This window comes from Exophiala oligosperma, assembly GCF_000835515.1.
Source record: "Exophiala oligosperma strain CBS 72588 unplaced genomic scaffold supercont1.6, whole genome shotgun sequence".
NCBI classification, from domain to species: Eukaryota; Fungi; Ascomycota; class Eurotiomycetes; order Chaetothyriales; family Herpotrichiellaceae; genus Exophiala; species Exophiala oligosperma.
Window position 1 is genome coordinate 330,491 of NW_015622823.1, and position 18,842 is coordinate 349,332.

Genomic DNA, 18,842 nt, shown 5'->3' on the forward strand with positions numbered 1-18,842 from the left:
CCAGGCACAGACCAATTCATCTACGCCCGTGAAGATGGTGGTCCAAGTGCCCGGGCCCTCTTATGACATCCTTCACCTGTAATGCCAACAGCCACACCAGAACAGAAGGGGATTTCTTTGGTCAGGTTGTTTCGTCCGGGGCACTTTCCAGCTGACAAGATCCCCCAGCCGTGATTCTTTTGCATAAGGAGACCTCGTATTCCTCCGCGTCATTTTGAACAAGAGGCGTTCCATCTCAATTGCTTGTCCTCACAAACTTTTTGATCTACTTTGCTAGGGAAGTGAAACAAAACGATACATCTGAAGTCACAATTCGAGATCGTCAATCTCGACAACCACCAACGAGGTTGATACTCGTAATCGACAACACCATGATCCCACTACGCCTTGCGTTCTCGTTGCTCTTCCTCGTCGCCACCACCGTCTTCTCAGCCGTGCTCCCGGCCACGTCTCAAAATACGTACCAGTCTTCACTCAACAAGCTCAATCCACTACAGACGGTCGACCGCCTGGAATGCAAGACCAGCACGCAACGGATGCGATGTTACGGCGGCCCCCTCGTCACCATCCAGACCTGCGCGTCGCAGTGCACCTGTGAGGAAGGCCGGATCTCGTGTTCCAGCTTCAGCCACTGCGACGACAGCTCCATGGACACCTTCTGCGGCTCCCTCTGTGGGTGTGGCGTCGTGCCCGCCGTGAACAGCAAGTCCGGTATCAAGAAGGAGACCGTCGTCAGCGCCTATCGATACAAGAATTCCGTTCAAGACCCCGACGAGGACGACGACGCCGACAATGACGACGACCTCAATCCGACCGAGAATATCAGAAGGATAGCTTCTTACCTTGAACGATGAAAATTCCCAGGGTCAACAACACATTCCTCATTTAAAACCCCGAACGCTCTCTTATCCTAACCTATTGAACTATACTACGAGTGTTGTCTTTTACACGACCGACCTTCATTTTCATGACACTTTTTTTTGCTTTCTGTCCAACCTTCTTGTCTTTCCAAAAAAAAGGACAATACCAAAGTCAGCGCACGTGGAGTTCTTTTGATGAAATTTAACCTGTCGCTTTCGGAAGCAAGGCGAAGCAAAGGCGATGGGAACTTTTGGGAAGGGCAAAAGGAAAGAGAAGGACTCGGCGATTTTGACCCAAAGGAATCGACACGTCTTGCCGAACATAACACTTGGAAAGTGTCAATCGACACCCCACGAATTGGCGATGCGGTTTTTAGGCCTACCTCGCAAGTTCTCCCCTTCATTACAGTACACGGTACTCTCTGTAAATACTTCCGCGGATACATACGGAAAATCTAATCACGTTACCTCACGTCTTAAAACACCCATGTCGTAGAATGTACGGAGTGACTCGGCAACTCGAATCAACATCATCCGAATCATGCAAGCAGTACTTTTGTATTTCTAAAGCCAAGTATTTCAAGCTCTGGAAAGGTAGAGATGAATGCTTTTGTACCAAAGCATTTCCAATCCTTCCCTACCAAACACTAGTAGTTACAGGGGGGAATCGAGATGGAAAAGGCCACTTCGACCATTTATCTTTCCGATTGAGCCATCAACGCCAATAAAATGCCGATTGCCCACAACAACACCAAGAGGACGGCGCTTCATACGCATACATGTTGTGGGAAGTGCATCAAGGTGTCCGCCTAGGATCCAAGGACTGGGGAGCCACCTGATCCTGAAAGGGAGCCGCGCCGAGACTATGTCTTCTCACGTTGGCTATCCGTCAATTTCTGATCATGAAATCTATTTCACAGCCAGGCACTTGATGTCGAACGTCAACTTGCTGTTCTTCGGAATGCCAGGAAGGGATTTGCTGCCATAGGCGAGGTGTGCGGGGATGACCAGTCGTCTCTCGCCACCAACTTGGATACCTTGCAGGCCAATATCCCAACCCTTGATGACCTCTCCGGCGCCGAGCTTGAAGCTAAAGGGCTTGCCCGCTTTGTTGCTGTCAAACACCTTGCCGTTGTCAAGCTTTCCGATGTAGCGCATTTCCAGACGGTTGCCCTTCTTAGCAGCAGGACCATCACCAAGCTTACGATCATCAACTTTCACCCCTTGAACATCTTTGACGCCTAGGGAGGCATTGCCGGCTTTCTTGTCGGTCTTTGTGGTCGCCGGACCTGCTGGGGTTGGGCCTTGTTCGAGGTTCTTGGCGAACTGGACTTTCTTTTCGGAACCGGTGCCATTCGCCTCTTTCTTCGAGTCGGCAGTGTCCTCAACAGCGGCGGCCTCACCATCATTCTTCTTGAGCTTCTTGAGCTTCTTCTTCTCACTCTTGCTAAGCTTCTTACTGTCCTCAGCAGGTGCAGTTTCGTCCTTTTTTAAAGACTTGGCCATGATATCGTCAAGATTTGCCTCCTCGTCATCGCTTTCCTCAGCAGGACGCTTATTCTTTCCCTTGACCAATTTTGGGGCTGCTTCGTCTTCGCTGTCGACCTCAGTCACGCGCGGGTCATCTAGGTCATCCAGGTCGTCGGATTCGGAATCGGCGCCCTCAAGCAAATCGAGTTCATCCTCATCCGGAGACAGATCGTATTCATCTTCTTCCTCGTCATCTTCGTCGTAGAGTGAAGCTGAGCCATCGTCCTGAGGAATAACATAGTTGCCGGTAAGATGCACGGTATGGGTACCAGAGACCTTGAAGAAGATACGCTCTCCCTCAGCGACGACGAAGTCAATGGGTTGTTGGTAGTTCTGTGAAAACAAGATTAGGTCAACCATGTAAAGTAGGTTCTGGCGGTCGTACCTTTTCGGGATCAAGGGTGCAGATGACCACCTCATCCAATTCGAGGGACTCATCGTCCGAGTCCTCATCATCGTCTGAGTCGTCCGACTCGCCATCAATAGCCTTGCCTTTGCCCTTGGAGTCGGCTCTCATAATCTTCTTGAGCTCAGCGAGTGCCTTCATGGTGGCTTCAGGATCATCATCATCTTCGTCATCGTCGTCTTCCATGTCATCGTCTTCGTCCTCCTCGTCTGCGAGTTCCTTCTTGGATATTTTCTCACTTGGACCGCCGTTGACCTCGTCTTCGTCTTCAGAGGAGTCCTCATCATCCTCCAGGTCGGCGAGATCGAAATGCTCGTCGTCGGAGTCTTCATCATCGTCGGACTCGTCAAAACCTGGAACTCGAACCAGTTTGAGGGTAGCACGCGGAGGGATCTTGTCGTCGGCTGCCTCCAAGTCTGGTTCGGCGCTAGGGTCAATTGCGGCCATGGTTACGCGAAACTATGTCATGGTTAACGCTCTGAACAGCCATTAAAGCTTTTGTTGGAGTTTACCATTGCAGCAAACTCGGGGACCGCAGGAACCATGATGTCTCCAGGAGGGACTTTCATGGCGTAGACCGCCACAGGTTGAATGCCCGACATCTTGTGATTGAGTAATAGGACTAGAGAGGAAGTAAGGTGTTGAATTGATACAATGAAGTCGATGTGCTTTGGAAGATCCTCAGACAACAACAACAACAAGAGAGGAAATTTTCGAGAAGAAAAAGAGTTATGAAAGTTGAGCTGGACGCTGAAGAAAGATGGATGCGGCTGCCTCAGAAACCGAATCCGCTAAAATAAAAAAAATTCTTAGGACGCTTCAATGCAACTCCGCAGCGCAGCCTTATCTTATCGAGTCTCATCAGGCTGTGATGCTTAACTAAGCCACCCAATAAGCCAGCCTTGTAGGAGCCTGTGGGAGCCTTGCGGGCGCAGGCAGAAGATCCACCAGCTGCGCTCTCTTACGTCGTCGCGTCGCAATTTAATTCCCATGACGCGCTTTGTTAAGTACAGTGTATTTGCCTCATCAGCCTCTCTACCAACAGCGCCATTACTACGCATCTTGCATACGCAGGACTCCATGTCCATGTCCGTCGAAGGCAACGTCCAGGCCTGGACCTCGTCATGATCTTATTGTATAGCCCAACATGGGCTCCAGGCTAGAAAAGAACTCTACCTCGGTGCGCAAGCGCATTGAAAGCCACACCTTTAGCGATGAGCAGGGCGAAGAATATGAAGGCTCCAAGTTCGGCGGATTCGCCGATTATATGCGGCGGAAGAAGATCAAATTGCAGAATCTTGATGCTGAAATACGATCGCACTCCACCGACAAACCTCCCATTTTTCGCGGGGTGGTAGTCCATGTTAATGGCTATACTCAGCCCTCGTTGAGTGACCTCCATAACCTGGTGGTCAGCCATGGGGGTGGCTTTCTACAATATCTCGATGGCAAGACTGCTGTCACGCACGTTGTTGCAAGTAATTTGACCCCAAAGAAAGCAGTCGACTTTGCCCGATATCGTATTGTCAAGCCTGGCTGGATCGTCGATAGTGTCAAGGCTAGCAGGCTCTTGCCCTGGGATGCCTACAGGCTGGTGGATGAGGGGGTGACACAGAAGGTGTTGGGCTTTGAGAATGGCCAGATGATCAGCCAAACCAATGAGAAAAAACACACGTATCGCGACCAGAGCGAAACCAGCTGGTATACTTCGCAGTTACGCCAAGGGGGAGATGTTGAGGCTGGAACTCGTCATTCCTCAAATTCGCAGAGCGTACCTGAGGGCCCGGCTATTGAGCCCATTGACCGAAGCGATGCAGGCTTACATCAAAGCAGCAGTGTGGCAACTCCGCCAGTACCTGAAGTGCAGCAGGAGATCGTGGCATTGTCCAGAGAAGACAACTCAGCATCTAGTGCACGAGATCGTGCACAGTCTCCTCTACCCTCTCCGTCATCGTCTCCTTCCCATCCTCTGCCGTTTTCGGTTCTAAATGCAGGGCAGAAGCCCGAGAAACGTCAGTTAACGGCTGAAGAGCATAATGCTCTCCTCCTTCAAAATCCACACATGGCCAAGTCTAGTACTGCAAACCCTGATTTCATCAACCAGTACTACCGGGAGTCGAGACTACATCATTTGTCCACTTGGAAAGCTGAACTCAAAGCACAAATGCAGGCACGCGCTCAAGAAAAGTCCTCGTCGCAAAAATCCAAGCAAAGTACAAAACCAGGCGCGAGAAGGTATGTCATGCATGTAGATTTTGACAGCTTCTTTGCTGCAGTCTCACTCCGCAAGCATCCTCACCTGTCAGACAAACCAGTTGTGATCGCACATGGAAGTGGCCCAGGATCGGAAATTGCCAGTTGCAATTATCCCGCGAGACAATTTGGCGTCAAGAATGGGATGTGGATGAAGACAGCGCTTGAACTCTGCTCGGATCTAAAAGTTCTGCCATACGACTACAAGGCATACGAGGAAGCTAGTCGCCAGTTCTACGACTCAATTTTGGCAATTGATGGTATCGTCCAGAGTATCAGCATTGATGAAGCCTTGATTGATGTCAGCGAACAATGCATCAAAGCTGGCGGATCGGATGGGCGGGGCATCTCAGAAGGCTCCCTTTATCGTGAGCAAGAAGCTGCACAACGTCTTGGTGAAGAGTTGAGAGCCTCGGTGAAGGAAAAAACTGGATGTGACGTTTCGGTTGGTATTGGAGGAAACATTCTCCTGGCGAAAGTCGCATTAAGGAAGGCTAAGCCAGCTGGACAGCATCTGATCAAGCCGGAGGACATACTCGACTTCATCGGCGAACTTACTGTTACCGAACTTCCAGGCGTTGCTTGGAGTATAGGTAACAAGCTGGAAGACATAGGCATCAGGTTCGTGAAGGATCTTCGTTCGTGTACTAAGGAGCGATTAATCAACACCTTGGGCCCAAAGACTGGTGGAAAGCTGTGGGATTATTCTCGAGGAATCGACAAGCAGGAGGTCGGTGAACAGGTGGTTCGCAAGTCAGTTTCGGCAGAGATCAATTGGGGGATCAGGTTCATTAACCAACAGCAAGCGGAAGACTTCGTACAGAGTCTTTCCGATGAGCTGTCAAGGCGCTTGCTCGAACAGCTTGTGAAAGGAAAGCAATTGACGATGAAAATAATGCGGAAAGCTGCCGATGCAGGTCTGGATCCGCCCAAAAATCTCGGCCATGGCAAGTGTGATACTTTCAACAAGAGTGTAATGCTCGGTGTCGCCACGAACGACGGGGTGGTTCTTGGAAGAGAAGCTATTTCCATTCTACGAAGCTACAATTTCCCCCCTGGAGAACTTCGAGGACTCGGTGTTCAGATGCAGAAACTGGAGCCCTTGAAACCTTCAGGGACGGGCGGCTCTGGCCTCTCTGACGGTAGTCAGCGCCGGCTGCAATTCAAAAAGCCTTCTACACCATCTCGACCTGCAGAACAGCCTGGACTCCGCACCACCTCTCGATCAGCCCTTCACTCCCCTAAGATTAAGCATATCGAAGATCCCATCGAAGAGATCCCCACCCCAGAGAAAGGAAAATTGCATGATAGTGTTTACAGTGCCTTGGATTACCAAGCCAACGATGCGACTGAGCAAAGACCTCTTAACGTGAGTGGCACTCAGTTCATCATGCCTTCCCAGATCGATCCAACAGTACTGGCCGAGCTCCCCTCTGAAATAAGAACGAAGCTTGCTCCTAAACAAAAGAGTATCATGGACAGTATAACGCGATCAACGCGACCACAAACACCTCTAATAGATGGCAACTCAAGATCAACCTCGCCCTATCTTAGTGACAACGAAGCAACGCTACCACGGCCAAGTCAGATTGACCCAGAAGCGCTAGCTGCGCTTCCTCAGGACCTCAGGGACGAGATACTGGCCCAATACAAGGCCCAAGAAAACGGAGAGTCGACTTCACGAGCTATAGCATATTCCCCTCGAAAACCCAAAGCTCTCTCAACCTCAAAAAAGATTCCTGTAACTCCCACGAAGCGACAGAAAACTTCTAGTCTATTCGGTAAAGTGAAGCCAAAAAGGGTTGGCGATGTCTCCTCATCCACTCTCACTCAGTCCAACTTTATCTCTGCTCCAAGAGCAGCAGAGTGTCATCAAAGTTCAAACCAAGATGATGAAGAAATCTCTGAGTCTTTTCTGAACGAATTACCAGAAGACATTCGCCTCGAAATCCTGGAAGAACAGAAGAGAGGCAGGATGAAGGCAAAGTCTGGCCTTAATTTCGAGAGCGTTAGAAAAAAGACGAAGGTAACAATTGCAGTCGAGTCTGGCGTCGGAGGTCAGCAAAAATTGCAGCTAGCCCAACAACCAGATAAACCAACCTTCACTTCTCAAAAGCTGAGTGCTCTGCCAGAGTTGCGTGATGCAATATCTGCATGGGTCAGAGAGTTTTCTTCTGCTGGAGATGGCCCGGACCCGGAAGATGTCAATGCTTTGGCCGATTACCTCGTCAAAGTGGTCGGCATCGAGCGAGACATGGCCAAATCTGTTGCTGTCGTCAATTGGCTCGGGTTGATCATTGAATATGAAAATTTCACAGGCGAGGATGTTCGTGGTGCTTGGGAAAGGGCTCTTGCGATTTTGAAGCATCATGTCCAGATAGCGATTAAAGACAGAGGTCTGCCGGCGGTCGTCTTCGAATGGTGAAAGACGTCTATAATAAGCCATCACATGATAAAGAACTTCTACATCATTGCTCCTTCTCTTCACATTCAGGTAAGCGCAAAAGTGGCAAGCGTGGTACCGTCATCGTGATATCTCTGAGTAGGTACATACGTTCTTCTGAAACTTCAATCAGCATCCTTCTTGATCATCAACACGGGCTACCATTTTAGTTATCGCTGGCTTTATTGACTGAGAACATTTTACATGAGCATCACTATGCTGATAAAGGATATCGCTCAAGAACCTCAACGAAATTGACTCTTCTTCTCCTGCGAGAACCATGCCGTTCACTCTGGCGGCTAGTCGCAAGCGTCGTCAATCGTCAAAAGTCAACCCCCCAACGAACAGAGGCAATACAAGCTCTCGATCCTCCAAAATACCCCGGTTGAATCATCTTCTCTACGATGGAACAAGCTCAAGGTCAATAGAATCCACCAGCACCGGTCAGTCCAAGACCAGCGTCAAGACTCAGATCAGGAGAGGGGTTACAAACATCAAGACAATCCTGAAATTGGGAGACAAGCATAATGCTGCCACACTACAGCCTCAGGCTTGCTTCGCCTCTGCACATAGCTTGCCGACGAATTACATTCTCCAGAATAATTCCAGTGCCACAACCCTTTGCCGGCCATTGACGATCACATTGACTGGCATGAACCATGAAGACGGTACGACTACCGCACCCACTGTGAACAGTGCACGAACGAGCCCTGGACCTCGCGGGTTGCAAGATGTTGGTGTCGCAGTCGAAAAAGCTTCTGGTCGAGACGGTCGTTACATCCGTCGGAGCCAGTCTGTTCCAGGTTTGCATCGTGCCATTGCACACAAGTTTCATCAAGCCTTCAGTAACCCAACCGTTGTGAAAAGGGCCGATTTGCGGTCCCGTCCAAGTATTCAGACCTTTGCGCTAGATGCCGCAGAAACGAACAGTGTCCTACTGTCTTCGACAGCGTCTACTCTCAACAGTGGTTGGGGATCAACAGCCGAAAGAGCATCGTCAAGTCCGCTCACATCTATTCCTATCACACCTACTTCTATCATGGGTTATCAAGAGAGTTTGAACTCATTTGAAACCGATCGCCAGCCATACGCGTTGGAGACCCGGATCCTGACTCCTATCCCGGAAATCAAGGTATCGCCCAGCATCACTATCAGGACCGTCGAATCTGCTGCTGCGGCTAAAGCCTTTTTTGAAACGCATTTCAATTCCTTGCTCAAGGAGGCCTCTGGAAGATCACTTCGGCGACGTGAATTGGAGTTCAAACTCAAAGAACACCAGTTTCCCACCAACAGTCAGTATCGGGCCAAGAGAGCGTGGGAGCAGGCAGAGAGTGAGAATCTCAGACGGAGTCGAGTACTCAAGAACACCACCAACTCTGCCAAAGCCGCCCAAGGAATACATATTGGTGGCTTTGAAGTTATCAGTATTCTTGGGAAGGGAAGCTTCGGTGTTGTCCGTCTTATCAAAGGCAAGCCGGAGACGGAGGCAAGTGAGAATGACACCACGCAGATCCAAAGCCAAGGGGGGCGTAAGTCTTGTTGGGTTAGCGTACCGACGTCGTCTGCGCGCTGGCCTAACCCATTGCGTGAGAAGGGGAGGGAATTAGTCAGGGAGAATAAAGAAGTTTTCGCCATGAAAGTCATTCGAAAGTCCGACATGATTCGAAACGCTCAAGAGGGCCATCTCCGGGCGGAACGAGACTTCCTGGTTGCCGCCGAAGGGTCAAAATGGATTATTCCTTTGATCGCTGCCTTCCAAGATCCGAAGCATTTGTACCTTGTAATGGAGTTTTGCATCGGAGGCGACTTTTTGGGACTCCTCATTCGGAAAAATGTCCTCAGCGAAGACATCACGAGGTGGTATATCGCCGAGATGATCCTATGTGTCGAGGAAGCTCATCGGTTGAGATGGATTCACCGCGATGTGAAACCCGACAATTTCCTCGTTACCCATGACGGGCACTTGAAAATCTCCGACTTCGGTCTCGCATTCGACGGAGATTGGAGCCACGACCAAAAGTTCTACCAAAACAGCCGACACTCACTACTAGATCAATTGGGGATTTACATCGAAGGCGACGAGCAGGACAAGCAGGAAAGAGGTTTTGGGCCCTACCCATCCAGAGCTTCAAGATCGACCCAACAACCGCTGCCTATCAACGCTGAAACAGAGTCGAAGGATGAACCGGGTATGGGCGAGCCAATCCTCGACTGGCGTAATCGTGCTCAACGGCGACGTCTAGCACGTTCTGTGGTCGGTACATCTCAGTACATGGCCCCAGAAGTCATTCGGGGCGAATTGTACGATGGGCGATGTGACTAGTGGAGCATTGGAATCATCTTGTATGAGTGCCTTTTCGGCTTTACTCCGTTCGCCTGTGACGATCGCCATCAGACCAAGCTCAGGATCCTCCAGCACAGGAAAGAATTGTCGTTTCCTGAACGAGCACCTCCTTTTGCACCGAGTGCGGAAGCTGCGGACCTAATTTTGCAGCTTCTAGTTGAAAAGGAACGTCGACTTTGCAGTAAACAATATCAGATCAATGACTACACCAGGAGAATTATTGGAGGTAAGGTGGTCAAATTCGAAGCCGACAAAACGAGCCGAACCTACGACGGGTACTTTGTGTACGCAAATGACGCGGGAGAGATCAAACGCCATCCTTTTTTCCGTGACGTCGACTGGGCCACCGTTCACCTGCGACGGCCTCCCTATATCCCTCGCGTGAACCACTGGGAAGATACGAGATATTTCCAAGAAGATGAACCCGTTTCCGACATTGACTCCACGAGCACTTTTGCAGAAGGAAATGACGAGTTTATTCAAGCTCTTGACGAACATGCTGGGCTCACCCTGTTACCAACGGCGGCTCATCCGTCACCCAATGTCAGTCAACATCACCATGAAGACCAAAATATCGTGCCATCACTCGCCCTCAATATGCCTCAAAAGGATGGTGCTCGACTAATCCTAGGCCTTGCTCGGCCTGATAGTCTGGCCGATATGAAAAATCCATTGTTGGTGCCCCTCGAAACGACAATGGCGGGTCTCGACGAAAATAAATCACTCGGACGTGACAATACCTATCAGGTCGACGGCCCCAACGAGTACCTACGCGCAGGGTGCACGAAGCCGGACACGAGACAGAAGGACAGGCGACGACCACGGGACATTATCTTGCGAGACACAAGCACCGATCGTGAGGCGATGAGAATACGGAAGGCGTCGGCTTTCCTTGGCTATGACTATCGACAGCCTGCGATGGTCAAGGACATTGTTGACCAAGTGTTGTTGGAAGATCTTGAAATCGCAAAAGCCAAACCCGAATGGGACACTAGCGATGTCGAGGATCGTGATCTAGCCTTTGAGAAAGGACTCCTTGTTGGCGCAGCAGATCATATATCGCCAACCCAGAAATCAGTGACGATGTAGACCAGTCGCTCCAAGCATGAAACACTTTGGGGGGAATACCTGGTTCTACTATTCTTATTCTTGTATAGCAGGAAACAATCGCTAGTCTACAATTCTATGGATATGTGTTCAGCCTTCTTTCATATTTTCAACCCAATGGTTTTGTATATCTATGCCTTGACTTCCTGTTCGAATTCGGCACTGAATGGATAGTCGATGTAGCCCCTCTCGGATTTTGGATTGTAGAACAAGGCTCGGTCGTAAGGGTTGAGGTCTATGCCCTTTTGGATGCGGAAGGGCAAGTCCGGGGTGGAGATGAAGTATCGACCAAAGACGATGGCGACGTCCTTGTCCTTGTACTCTTCGTCGACGGCGCGCCTGGCGGAGTCGGGCCTGTAGCCGCCGGCGAGGAGGACGGGGCTCGTGTTGCCCCAGGCGTCGATGAGGAAGTCCAGCTTGTCGGTCGACTCGAGGTCCGCGTTGCCCGACACCCTCGACTCGACGAGGTGGAGGTAGGCCAGGTTCAGGGACTTCAGGTGCTCGACGACGTGGGTGAATTGGGGGACCGGGTCGTCCATCTTCATGCCCTGGAAACTCGACCAAGGGCTGAGGCGGATGCCGACCCGGTCGGCCCCCACGGCGTCGACGACGGCGCGGGCGACCTCCAGACCGAAGCGGGATCGGTTCTCGACGCTCCCGCCGTACTCGTCGGTGCGGGAGTTGCTGACGTCCTGCAGGAATTGGTCCACCAGGTACCCGTTGGCGGCGTGGATCTCGACCCCGTCGAACCCGGCCTCGTGGACGGCGTTGCGGGCGGCCGTGGCGTAGTCCCGAACCCACCCTTTGATCTCTTCCGGGGTGAGCTCATGGGGAACGGCGTGTTCCGAATCCAAGGCGTTGGGGGAAGACGAAACGATGGTGATCCCTTCGGATTCGGCGCACTGAGGATTCGCGCACCTCCCCAAAGCCCAGAGTTGCAGGTATATGTACGAGCCTCGGGCGTGGACAGCCTTGGTGACCCTCTTCCAAGCCTCGATTTGGGCCGGATCCCAGATCCCGGGGACGTTTGGGTAACCACCGGCCCGTCGGGAGATGAAGGTGGCCTCGCTGATCAAAAGGGTCCCCGGGACCGAAGCGCGCTGGGAGTAGTAAGTCTCGACGAACGGCAGAGGAACGTGGTCGTCGTCGGCTCGAAACCGAGTCAACGGTGCCATGACGAGTCGATTCTTGAGCGTCATGGTCCCGACCTTGAGTGGCTCAAAGAGTCGGGAAGGTGGAGGGGTGGCGAGGGAACCCATTGTTTTGATTGAGTGTGCTCCTTGGGGACCTGAAATGGTGTGACGGGGGGAGTTGTCAATCTAAAATATCCCCAAAAGAGATGAGTTTTGAAAAGCGTTGGGCGTCAAATATCGAGTGAGGCAAGAAAGAATGTCACGATTGTCCGTGCCGGTCAACTTCCGACGTACGGATGTGGGTGGTCTTGACGAGATGGAAAACCTAGGAAAATATGCACTCGGAGTGCTGTCGAGGGGAGAAAAAAATTGACAGTGATGGTGAGATGGCAAGGGTTTATGTACAGAGGCAGCGTCGAGAGGATCGATCGGGATAAGAAAGAGATATAAGTAGTGATGTAGTCGTAAGATACCAAAAAGAACGATAGGAAAAGATGGTACAAGATCCGATCTCGACCGCCGCATCAACCAGGGGGGACCACCATACCACGTTTGGTTCGACCTGGACTGGACTGTAAGTAGTAACAGTGGAGATTTCACGAGATTCTCCATTTTCTCACTGTTACCCTCGGTAGATGCAAAAGGAAAAGAAAATCCCAATTAATCAGCATCCAATGGGGTCGTCATGGTACAGGATGCTGATTGGTGGATCACCAGACCACATTGACGAGGCTGATGGATCTGCGGAGACATTTTCTCTCCTGCTGTCTTTCTGCTGCGTAATTATATCGTAGGTAAGTTCTCTACCCATCGCGTGGAGATTGCCCGGTCGATGACCATTAATGATTACCCCTGACAAATACGACGAGTACATGTTCGGTGAGGAACTGAATGTTTTGTCGTGTTCACCGACTCCTCGCTCGTACTCGTACCAAATGACACGAGATCCGTACAGTATCTGCATTTGTCAGGGCGGAGAACAGATCACGTCACTTCGGAATGGTTTCTCATGCAGGGGAAAAAGACAGGGGTAAACATCATCTTCGTTCGTATCTGTGGCATTGAATCGATCATGAAAAAAAACCTCAGGCTTGCCGTGTGCTTGCTGTCTCGGACGTCGCTGAAGGACCTTTGGCATTAACACAACCACAGACTCTCGCAGCCTCCGGATTGTACCTATCATCTCAAATCTCTTGTTCCACACCTTGCGCACGCATGCCGGTCCGTTGGTCGGGATGAGGCAGAGGAGGTCGAGTCCAACTCTCTCCAGGACGGTTGTCAATGTACAGGGAGAAAAATCGAGTGGTTTCTTCCGATCTCCAATTCTCGAATGCCGAACGCAACACGAGATCGTTGGGAATCTTTGTGTTATCACCATCTTCGAAGACGAATACCAATTCCGGTGCATCATTATAGCCGATGCTCTTCAGTATCGCGGCGATGCTCTGTATCGTCATTTTGTCCGGTGAGATCTCTGCAGGCGACATGCCGAAGGCAAAGGCAAATTTGACTCGAAGTAAGCAGCTTAGATTGGATGCGATCAAGACCCTCAGCTCTGGTACTGGCGTTGCAGGGTTCGCCTTGAAAGCAGGTGTCGTCGGACGCGGCTGGGGTGTTCGATCGGCACTCGATCGAGTCGAAATATCGGGATGAACCCAGTGATGGGGCCAAGTTGAGTTACAGTCAACATCCGTCCGCTGGTCGTCTTTGCTTTTTGTCACCCTGTCTTGATCAAGTGGATTTTCACCATCCTGTTCGGTATCGCTCTTCCTCTTTCTGGATCCCTCCCCGCGAGAGCTGGCGGCATAGTTTTTCTTGATCTCAACGTTGATCCAAAAGGCCAAGTCATCCGGAAGTCTGGTTTGGTAGTAGAGTTTTTCCTTCTCTTTTGCTTGGGGGCGGAGTCGGGAAAGCGTCAGATACTGTTGAAGGGCTTTGCATGTCTCTTTCAGAACCTCATGCTCGGGACCAGAAGCCTTTCCAAAGTCGATCGGTGCTTCACCTTCCAGGCCGCGTTCTTGCCTTGCCCTTGCAACCGTCTCTTCCACTAATACCATGAGCTCACTCCACTCATTCGCCTTGGGATTGAAAAGTGCAATGTCGAGATCTACTAGAGTCAGGTCTCGTGAGGATTGTTTCAGAAGGCCTTCGAAGTATAATTCAGGGTCTTCATCTCGTAATTGACGTTGCAAATCTGTGTAGTTCGACCTGGATCTTCGTCTGTTGGCCATGGCTGATATCAAGAGGGCAGAAAGAGTTCGCGAAGGGTATTGGGTTATTCAACAAGGCAAAAGGATTGCAAACATGGAGAATGATTTGATGATGATGATGATGATGAGGTGTTCTCCACCAGTCTGAAGGTACATGGTCTGTATGGTGTGCCTGGTGAGTGAGGCAGGTGTGAAGTGAAGGCGGTCAGAATTCTGCCATTACAAAATTCAAAGCGAAAATGAGAAATCGTGTCTATGAACCAGGTACGTTGTCGTTCAATTCATGATGTCTTCTTGATGTCCCTCATTGAGTGTTACTCTTGTGCAATGTAAGAGTCCTCTTCATTTCGATGCCATCGTCATCTTCAGTGTGATTTACAAAGTACTTGAACAGCTTCTCAGGCTCTTCCCGGACCTTTGCCTTTGTCACTGGACTGAGCACCGTTCCCAATACCACATCGTCCTCGATCAATATCGATGCACACCACCAGACGATCGTTTTGCAAGGAAGACCACAGGCTGGAATCCCATATTGCCGCCGCATCTCACAATACTTCCTCCATGCTTTGAAATGCATCAACCCAATGTCTCGATTGCCGGCACAATATTCAGACAAAGCCAGGAAAAGAAAAGCAACTACATCCTCATCGCTGGACTCCTTAGAGTTGGCCAAGGCTGATATCCTGGATCGGGTGGTTGCAAGAATACGGTTCTGTTGTGAAGCCATGTACTCTTTTTCTGAGTCGATTAAGCCTGCGTCGCGCCATGAGGATGAGTATTTGCGATGGTGGTAAGCACTGAATAGCAAGACCATGGTCTCGAAGCACCATTGGCTTGCCAGGGCGAATGGGATGAACAAATTAACCACTGGATCATACTTGTCCACGATCTCCTGATGTTGGTCAAAGCCAAGCATCACCCCTGCATTCGCTACAAAGTACCGAATGAGATCGCGATCCAAGGACATCAGTGGAAAAGGTGCGCGACCTACGGCGCTTGTGAGCTTCGCATACATGCTATTAGACGCCTCGTTGTCCGGGTGATGTGGCATGAGGCCTTCGCTTGCATCATTGGGTGGTGTCGCAATTTTAAGTCCTTCTATCAACGACAACTTGAACTCCGAGTCACTCTTCTGGCTTAGTCGGCGTCTTTTCGAGTCCGAATATGACTGCCCATCATCGTCCGACATGTCGGCAGCTTCGTTTGGCATCTCAAAAGGTCGAGACCACGACAGAGTTGGCTGCTGTTGTAGCTGCTCCGATGGACTATCAGCCGTTCTGGCGCTCGAGCTTCTCCTCGAAGAGCCGTCGTACGACTTGACACGCCTTGATTTTGGGCGCTTGTCACTCGTGATATGGCGGGGTGATATTGAACGAAGGCCTCTGGCCAGGGGTGCGCTTGTCACATTGTCCTTTTGGAAGTCAATGACAGCTGCATAATGCGACATTGGTTTTTTTGCTGTGTCTCTTGATTCGCCGGCTCGGCACGTTGCTGCATCTATACCATCTGGACTGGCTTCGCCGTTTTCCTCTTTTGGGCGCATCCATCTCAACGGCGAGAACTGGTTTCGAGATAGCCATTCCGACCGGGCTTCACGTTTCGACCGCACTCGATCCTTCATCAAATGGGCTCGTGCCACGTCGGTGACACCCCTCCGATTGATATCGTAGTCTACAAAGGTAAACGATCGAGCCCCGGGAGTTTCTTTGGTCATTTTTGGAGAACTGCCCTTTGTGTAGGCCTGTCTATCCGGGTGATCTTCCTCTTTTGACTTTCGACCTGGAGTATATAGAGCCTTTTCGATACCGAGGCTGCCCCACGCTCAGATGTTATTATTCAGGTCTGAGGCTATATTCGCTAGTATACCATGGAGCGACGGGTTGACGCTGGTCTGGGGGCCGCTCGACTCCTCTTCTCGTCGACGCCATTCATGGTCCCAGGATGGAAACGGCAACAAAAGACGCCCCTAAAAAGCGGACCAATAGCGGATACTCCTACCCGAGCCGAATACGACCTAAACTGTTTATTGAGAAGAAAAGATTTTTGCTGATTGGTCGAATGACCTCGCGTTGATGGCTATCTGAGCCACAGTCCTCGAATTGGGCTCCCTGATGCTCAAGCCTTCCTGCAGTCAACAGATAGCTCGTTGGTCAAAACACCCCTGGACCGCAGTTTCTGACCAGATGAAGGCTCCCGCTTACCTTTGAAATTCGCCGATCCACCTACCAACAACCCTGATTTCCTGCAATTCACCGCCTTGCCCCCAATCAGAGAAGTAAAAAAGCATCATGTCTGGGCGGTGACAGTTACGAGGCTTCCCTCGGGAATCGTGATTCACCATGGTACTAGACGTCAAGTCGGGCTCTTCATTAGCGATTCGACAGAGCCGGAGTCTGTGGGGTGTTTGTCATCCAGCTTCGTCCCATCGTTTCTTAGTCAGTGTGGCGGGTTACGTTTACAAGATCAAACGCTAATGCACAAGGTATCTACTCTCCTGATGATGCAGCTCGTGCTGTCAATACCCGGGAAGTGACAGCCCCCAATGGACAACTCAGCAACCAACCACTAGATCAAAGTCAGGAACGAGGAGCGGACGATGCTCGCTGATGCTCGGCTATAAGTTGAAGTAAAGCCGAGCAAGTCCAAGGTAAGATTACGAGTACTGGAGAAGGACCGAAACTTGCTTCAGGCTGTCAATCATGAGAGCAACTTGTCCTTTCGGACTTCTGCGTCGATGAACCATGTACTTTTGTCTCACTCGATCGACAACTCTTCTACTCGTACAGAGGAGCTTGTGCCGAGTGGCAGGGTCGAACGGCGGTGACCCCTGCTCCTCGGCCCCTCGTGGACTTTCTGGGCACTGTGATGCTTAGAATAAGATCTTGTCCTTTGGAAGCCTGATAGTCGGACTAATTCTCACTATGCATGTCGGCGTACAACGATGTGAGAATGAGGTTAAGCAACTCCGAGGAGCACTTTGCCCACCGGCGGCCTCGTTCTTAACATGTGACACTAACGAGATAAGTGCCGAAACTTGTCAGAATGCGATTGTCAGAATGGGATCTACACCAGGCTGATCTGAGGGCCCAGGACACCCCCAGCAGCTGCGGCCACGCCTGTCGCATGTTTTCAATGGAAAATAGGATGCGAGATTAGCGTTGATCGGCTCCAGGAACCCCTAGTCTTGCAGGAACCGCATGCGTCAGCAGATATAAGATTAGTGTGCCACGGCTTGCGGGGGTCCTAGCTCCCTATTTGACCAACTTTACTGTCACATTCGAGCGGCTGCTAAAGGATCCTATTAGGCTGATGATGCGGTTCCAGGACTCACACTATCGAGAAGGTCACCTTTCTCGCGGAACAAGGCCCTTTTAGGGAGGTGAGTCCTAGGTATCGGGTCGAGGAAGATACTTCTGGTTGAGCACTACTGACGTCCAAGTATCTGAGTAGTAAAAACTGGACAGGGAGAATACGAGCTGAAATTCTCCTCCTATTGGGCACCCGCAAGGCTGTGTATCAGAAACCGCCACACCAAAGGCGGAAATATCGGCCACACTCAACGAGCCAATCCAGACATTCCTTTTCTCTTCCGCATTCGACCAAAAGGAGCGACACTTGCTCTTGGCCTCACTTTGACATCTGCACTCTTACTAGAACGAAAACATCCGACAGCTACCGACGATGATGAACGAGATTGGTTCTCATTGTACCGTGCTGTCCATGAGGGGTGGTTCCATCTTGGGTTGATGCTAAATATGGTCGATCCGAATTTACCTAGGCAGTCATGCAGCAAATAGGAACGAAACGACTTTTTTTTGTTGTTCAGTGGATCCTGAGGGGGGGCGTGCCGTGAGGCCACAGCAAAGGCATCACCATCTGATGTCTTGCAGGCTTATCCCGAGGTTTCTGACTAGTGCAGGACCGGCGTACACGCACGTTTAACATTGGTCATTTGTTGTTGATACCTAAAACTCGTCGTCACTCGTTTGCTGACTGTGCAAAGCAAAACGCCGATTCTCTATGGCCGATTCAGATACCGACTTATATTTGGTCCTTTGGGTGTACAGTATTGCACGAGCTTGTTCAGTGACGAAGCCCCATTGAGCAGCCACACACAAGAGCCACTTTGGGGGGCAAGTAGTATTATTAAGTCTTGACAACTTGTAACCGTGTGTGTACGGGTGGCAAGGCCAACTACCAGAAGGAGGAAGGATGATCCTCAAACACTGGGGCAATTCAACACTTGTTATGGTTTTAGTCTTGGTACCTTGGGCAATGCCACATGTTAACAATCACTGCTTGGGAGTAGACGAGGGACGAATGTTCTTTTTTGACAAGATCCCGACTTTTCGTATGAGTATGAGTATGGAGCATCAGTCCCTTGCACTTCTTACCTTGTACGGATTATGAGGTACATTGATGGTGGATGCTATCACACGGATGCTGATGATGATGATGATGATGATGCTCTCGTACTTTGATGTAGGCCTCCATGCGGCCGCATATGCCGTGTTCAACGTCGTTCCCGTTGTTGTCTTGTACACAGAGTAAATGGA

At 50.6% G+C, this 18,842-nt stretch overlaps 5 protein-coding genes across 6 annotated transcripts; 3 read left to right on the top strand and 2 right to left on the bottom strand.

Moving 5' to 3' along the window:
- The first annotated feature begins 88 nt into the window (after nucleotides 1–88).
- PV06_06593 (uncharacterized protein) lies at nucleotides 89–1,342 on the top strand. The gene has a single exon (XM_016407731.1). The coding sequence runs from the start codon at nucleotides 372–374 to the stop codon at nucleotides 852–854; it is 483 nt and encodes a 160-aa protein (XP_016261211.1). The 5' UTR covers nucleotides 89–371; the 3' UTR covers nucleotides 855–1,342.
- Nucleotides 1,343–1,393: 51 nt separating this feature from the next.
- Nucleotides 1,394–3,581, bottom strand: PV06_06594. 2 transcript variants are annotated; one of them, XM_016407732.1, is made up of 3 exons: nucleotides 3,309–3,581; nucleotides 2,776–3,255; nucleotides 1,394–2,723 (listed from the first exon to the last, which is right to left on the bottom strand). In XM_016407732.1, exons 1-3 carry the CDS (start codon nucleotides 3,396–3,398, stop codon nucleotides 1,770–1,772), a joined length of 1,524 nt encoding a protein of 507 aa, XP_016261212.1. In that variant the 5' UTR covers nucleotides 3,399–3,581; the 3' UTR covers nucleotides 1,394–1,769. The 2 variants fall into 2 exon arrangements, with proteins under 2 accessions (XP_016261212.1, XP_016261213.1); XM_016407733.1 differs by having other exon boundaries at nucleotides 2,776–3,581.
- A 362-nt stretch (nucleotides 3,582–3,943) lies between these two features.
- PV06_06595 (uncharacterized protein) lies at nucleotides 3,944–7,474 on the top strand (the record flags this gene model as incomplete). The annotated part of the gene is made up of 1 exon (XM_016407734.1): nucleotides 3,944–7,474. The coding sequence occupies one exon, from the start codon at nucleotides 3,944–3,946 to the stop codon at nucleotides 7,472–7,474; it is 3,531 nt and encodes a 1,176-aa protein (XP_016261214.1).
- Nucleotides 7,475–7,772: 298 nt separating this feature from the next.
- Nucleotides 7,773–10,925, top strand: PV06_06596 (uncharacterized protein; the record flags this gene model as incomplete). Its single annotated transcript, XM_016407735.1, has 2 exons — nucleotides 7,773–9,793; nucleotides 9,899–10,925. 2 exons carry the CDS (start codon nucleotides 7,773–7,775, stop codon nucleotides 10,923–10,925), a joined length of 3,048 nt encoding a protein of 1,015 aa, XP_016261215.1.
- PV06_06597 (uncharacterized protein) lies at nucleotides 10,820–12,587 on the bottom strand. The gene has a single exon (XM_016407736.1). The coding sequence runs from the start codon at nucleotides 12,200–12,202 to the stop codon at nucleotides 11,075–11,077; it is 1,128 nt and encodes a 375-aa protein (XP_016261216.1). The 5' UTR covers nucleotides 12,203–12,587; the 3' UTR covers nucleotides 10,820–11,074.
- Nucleotides 12,588–18,842: the final 6,255 nt, after the last annotated feature.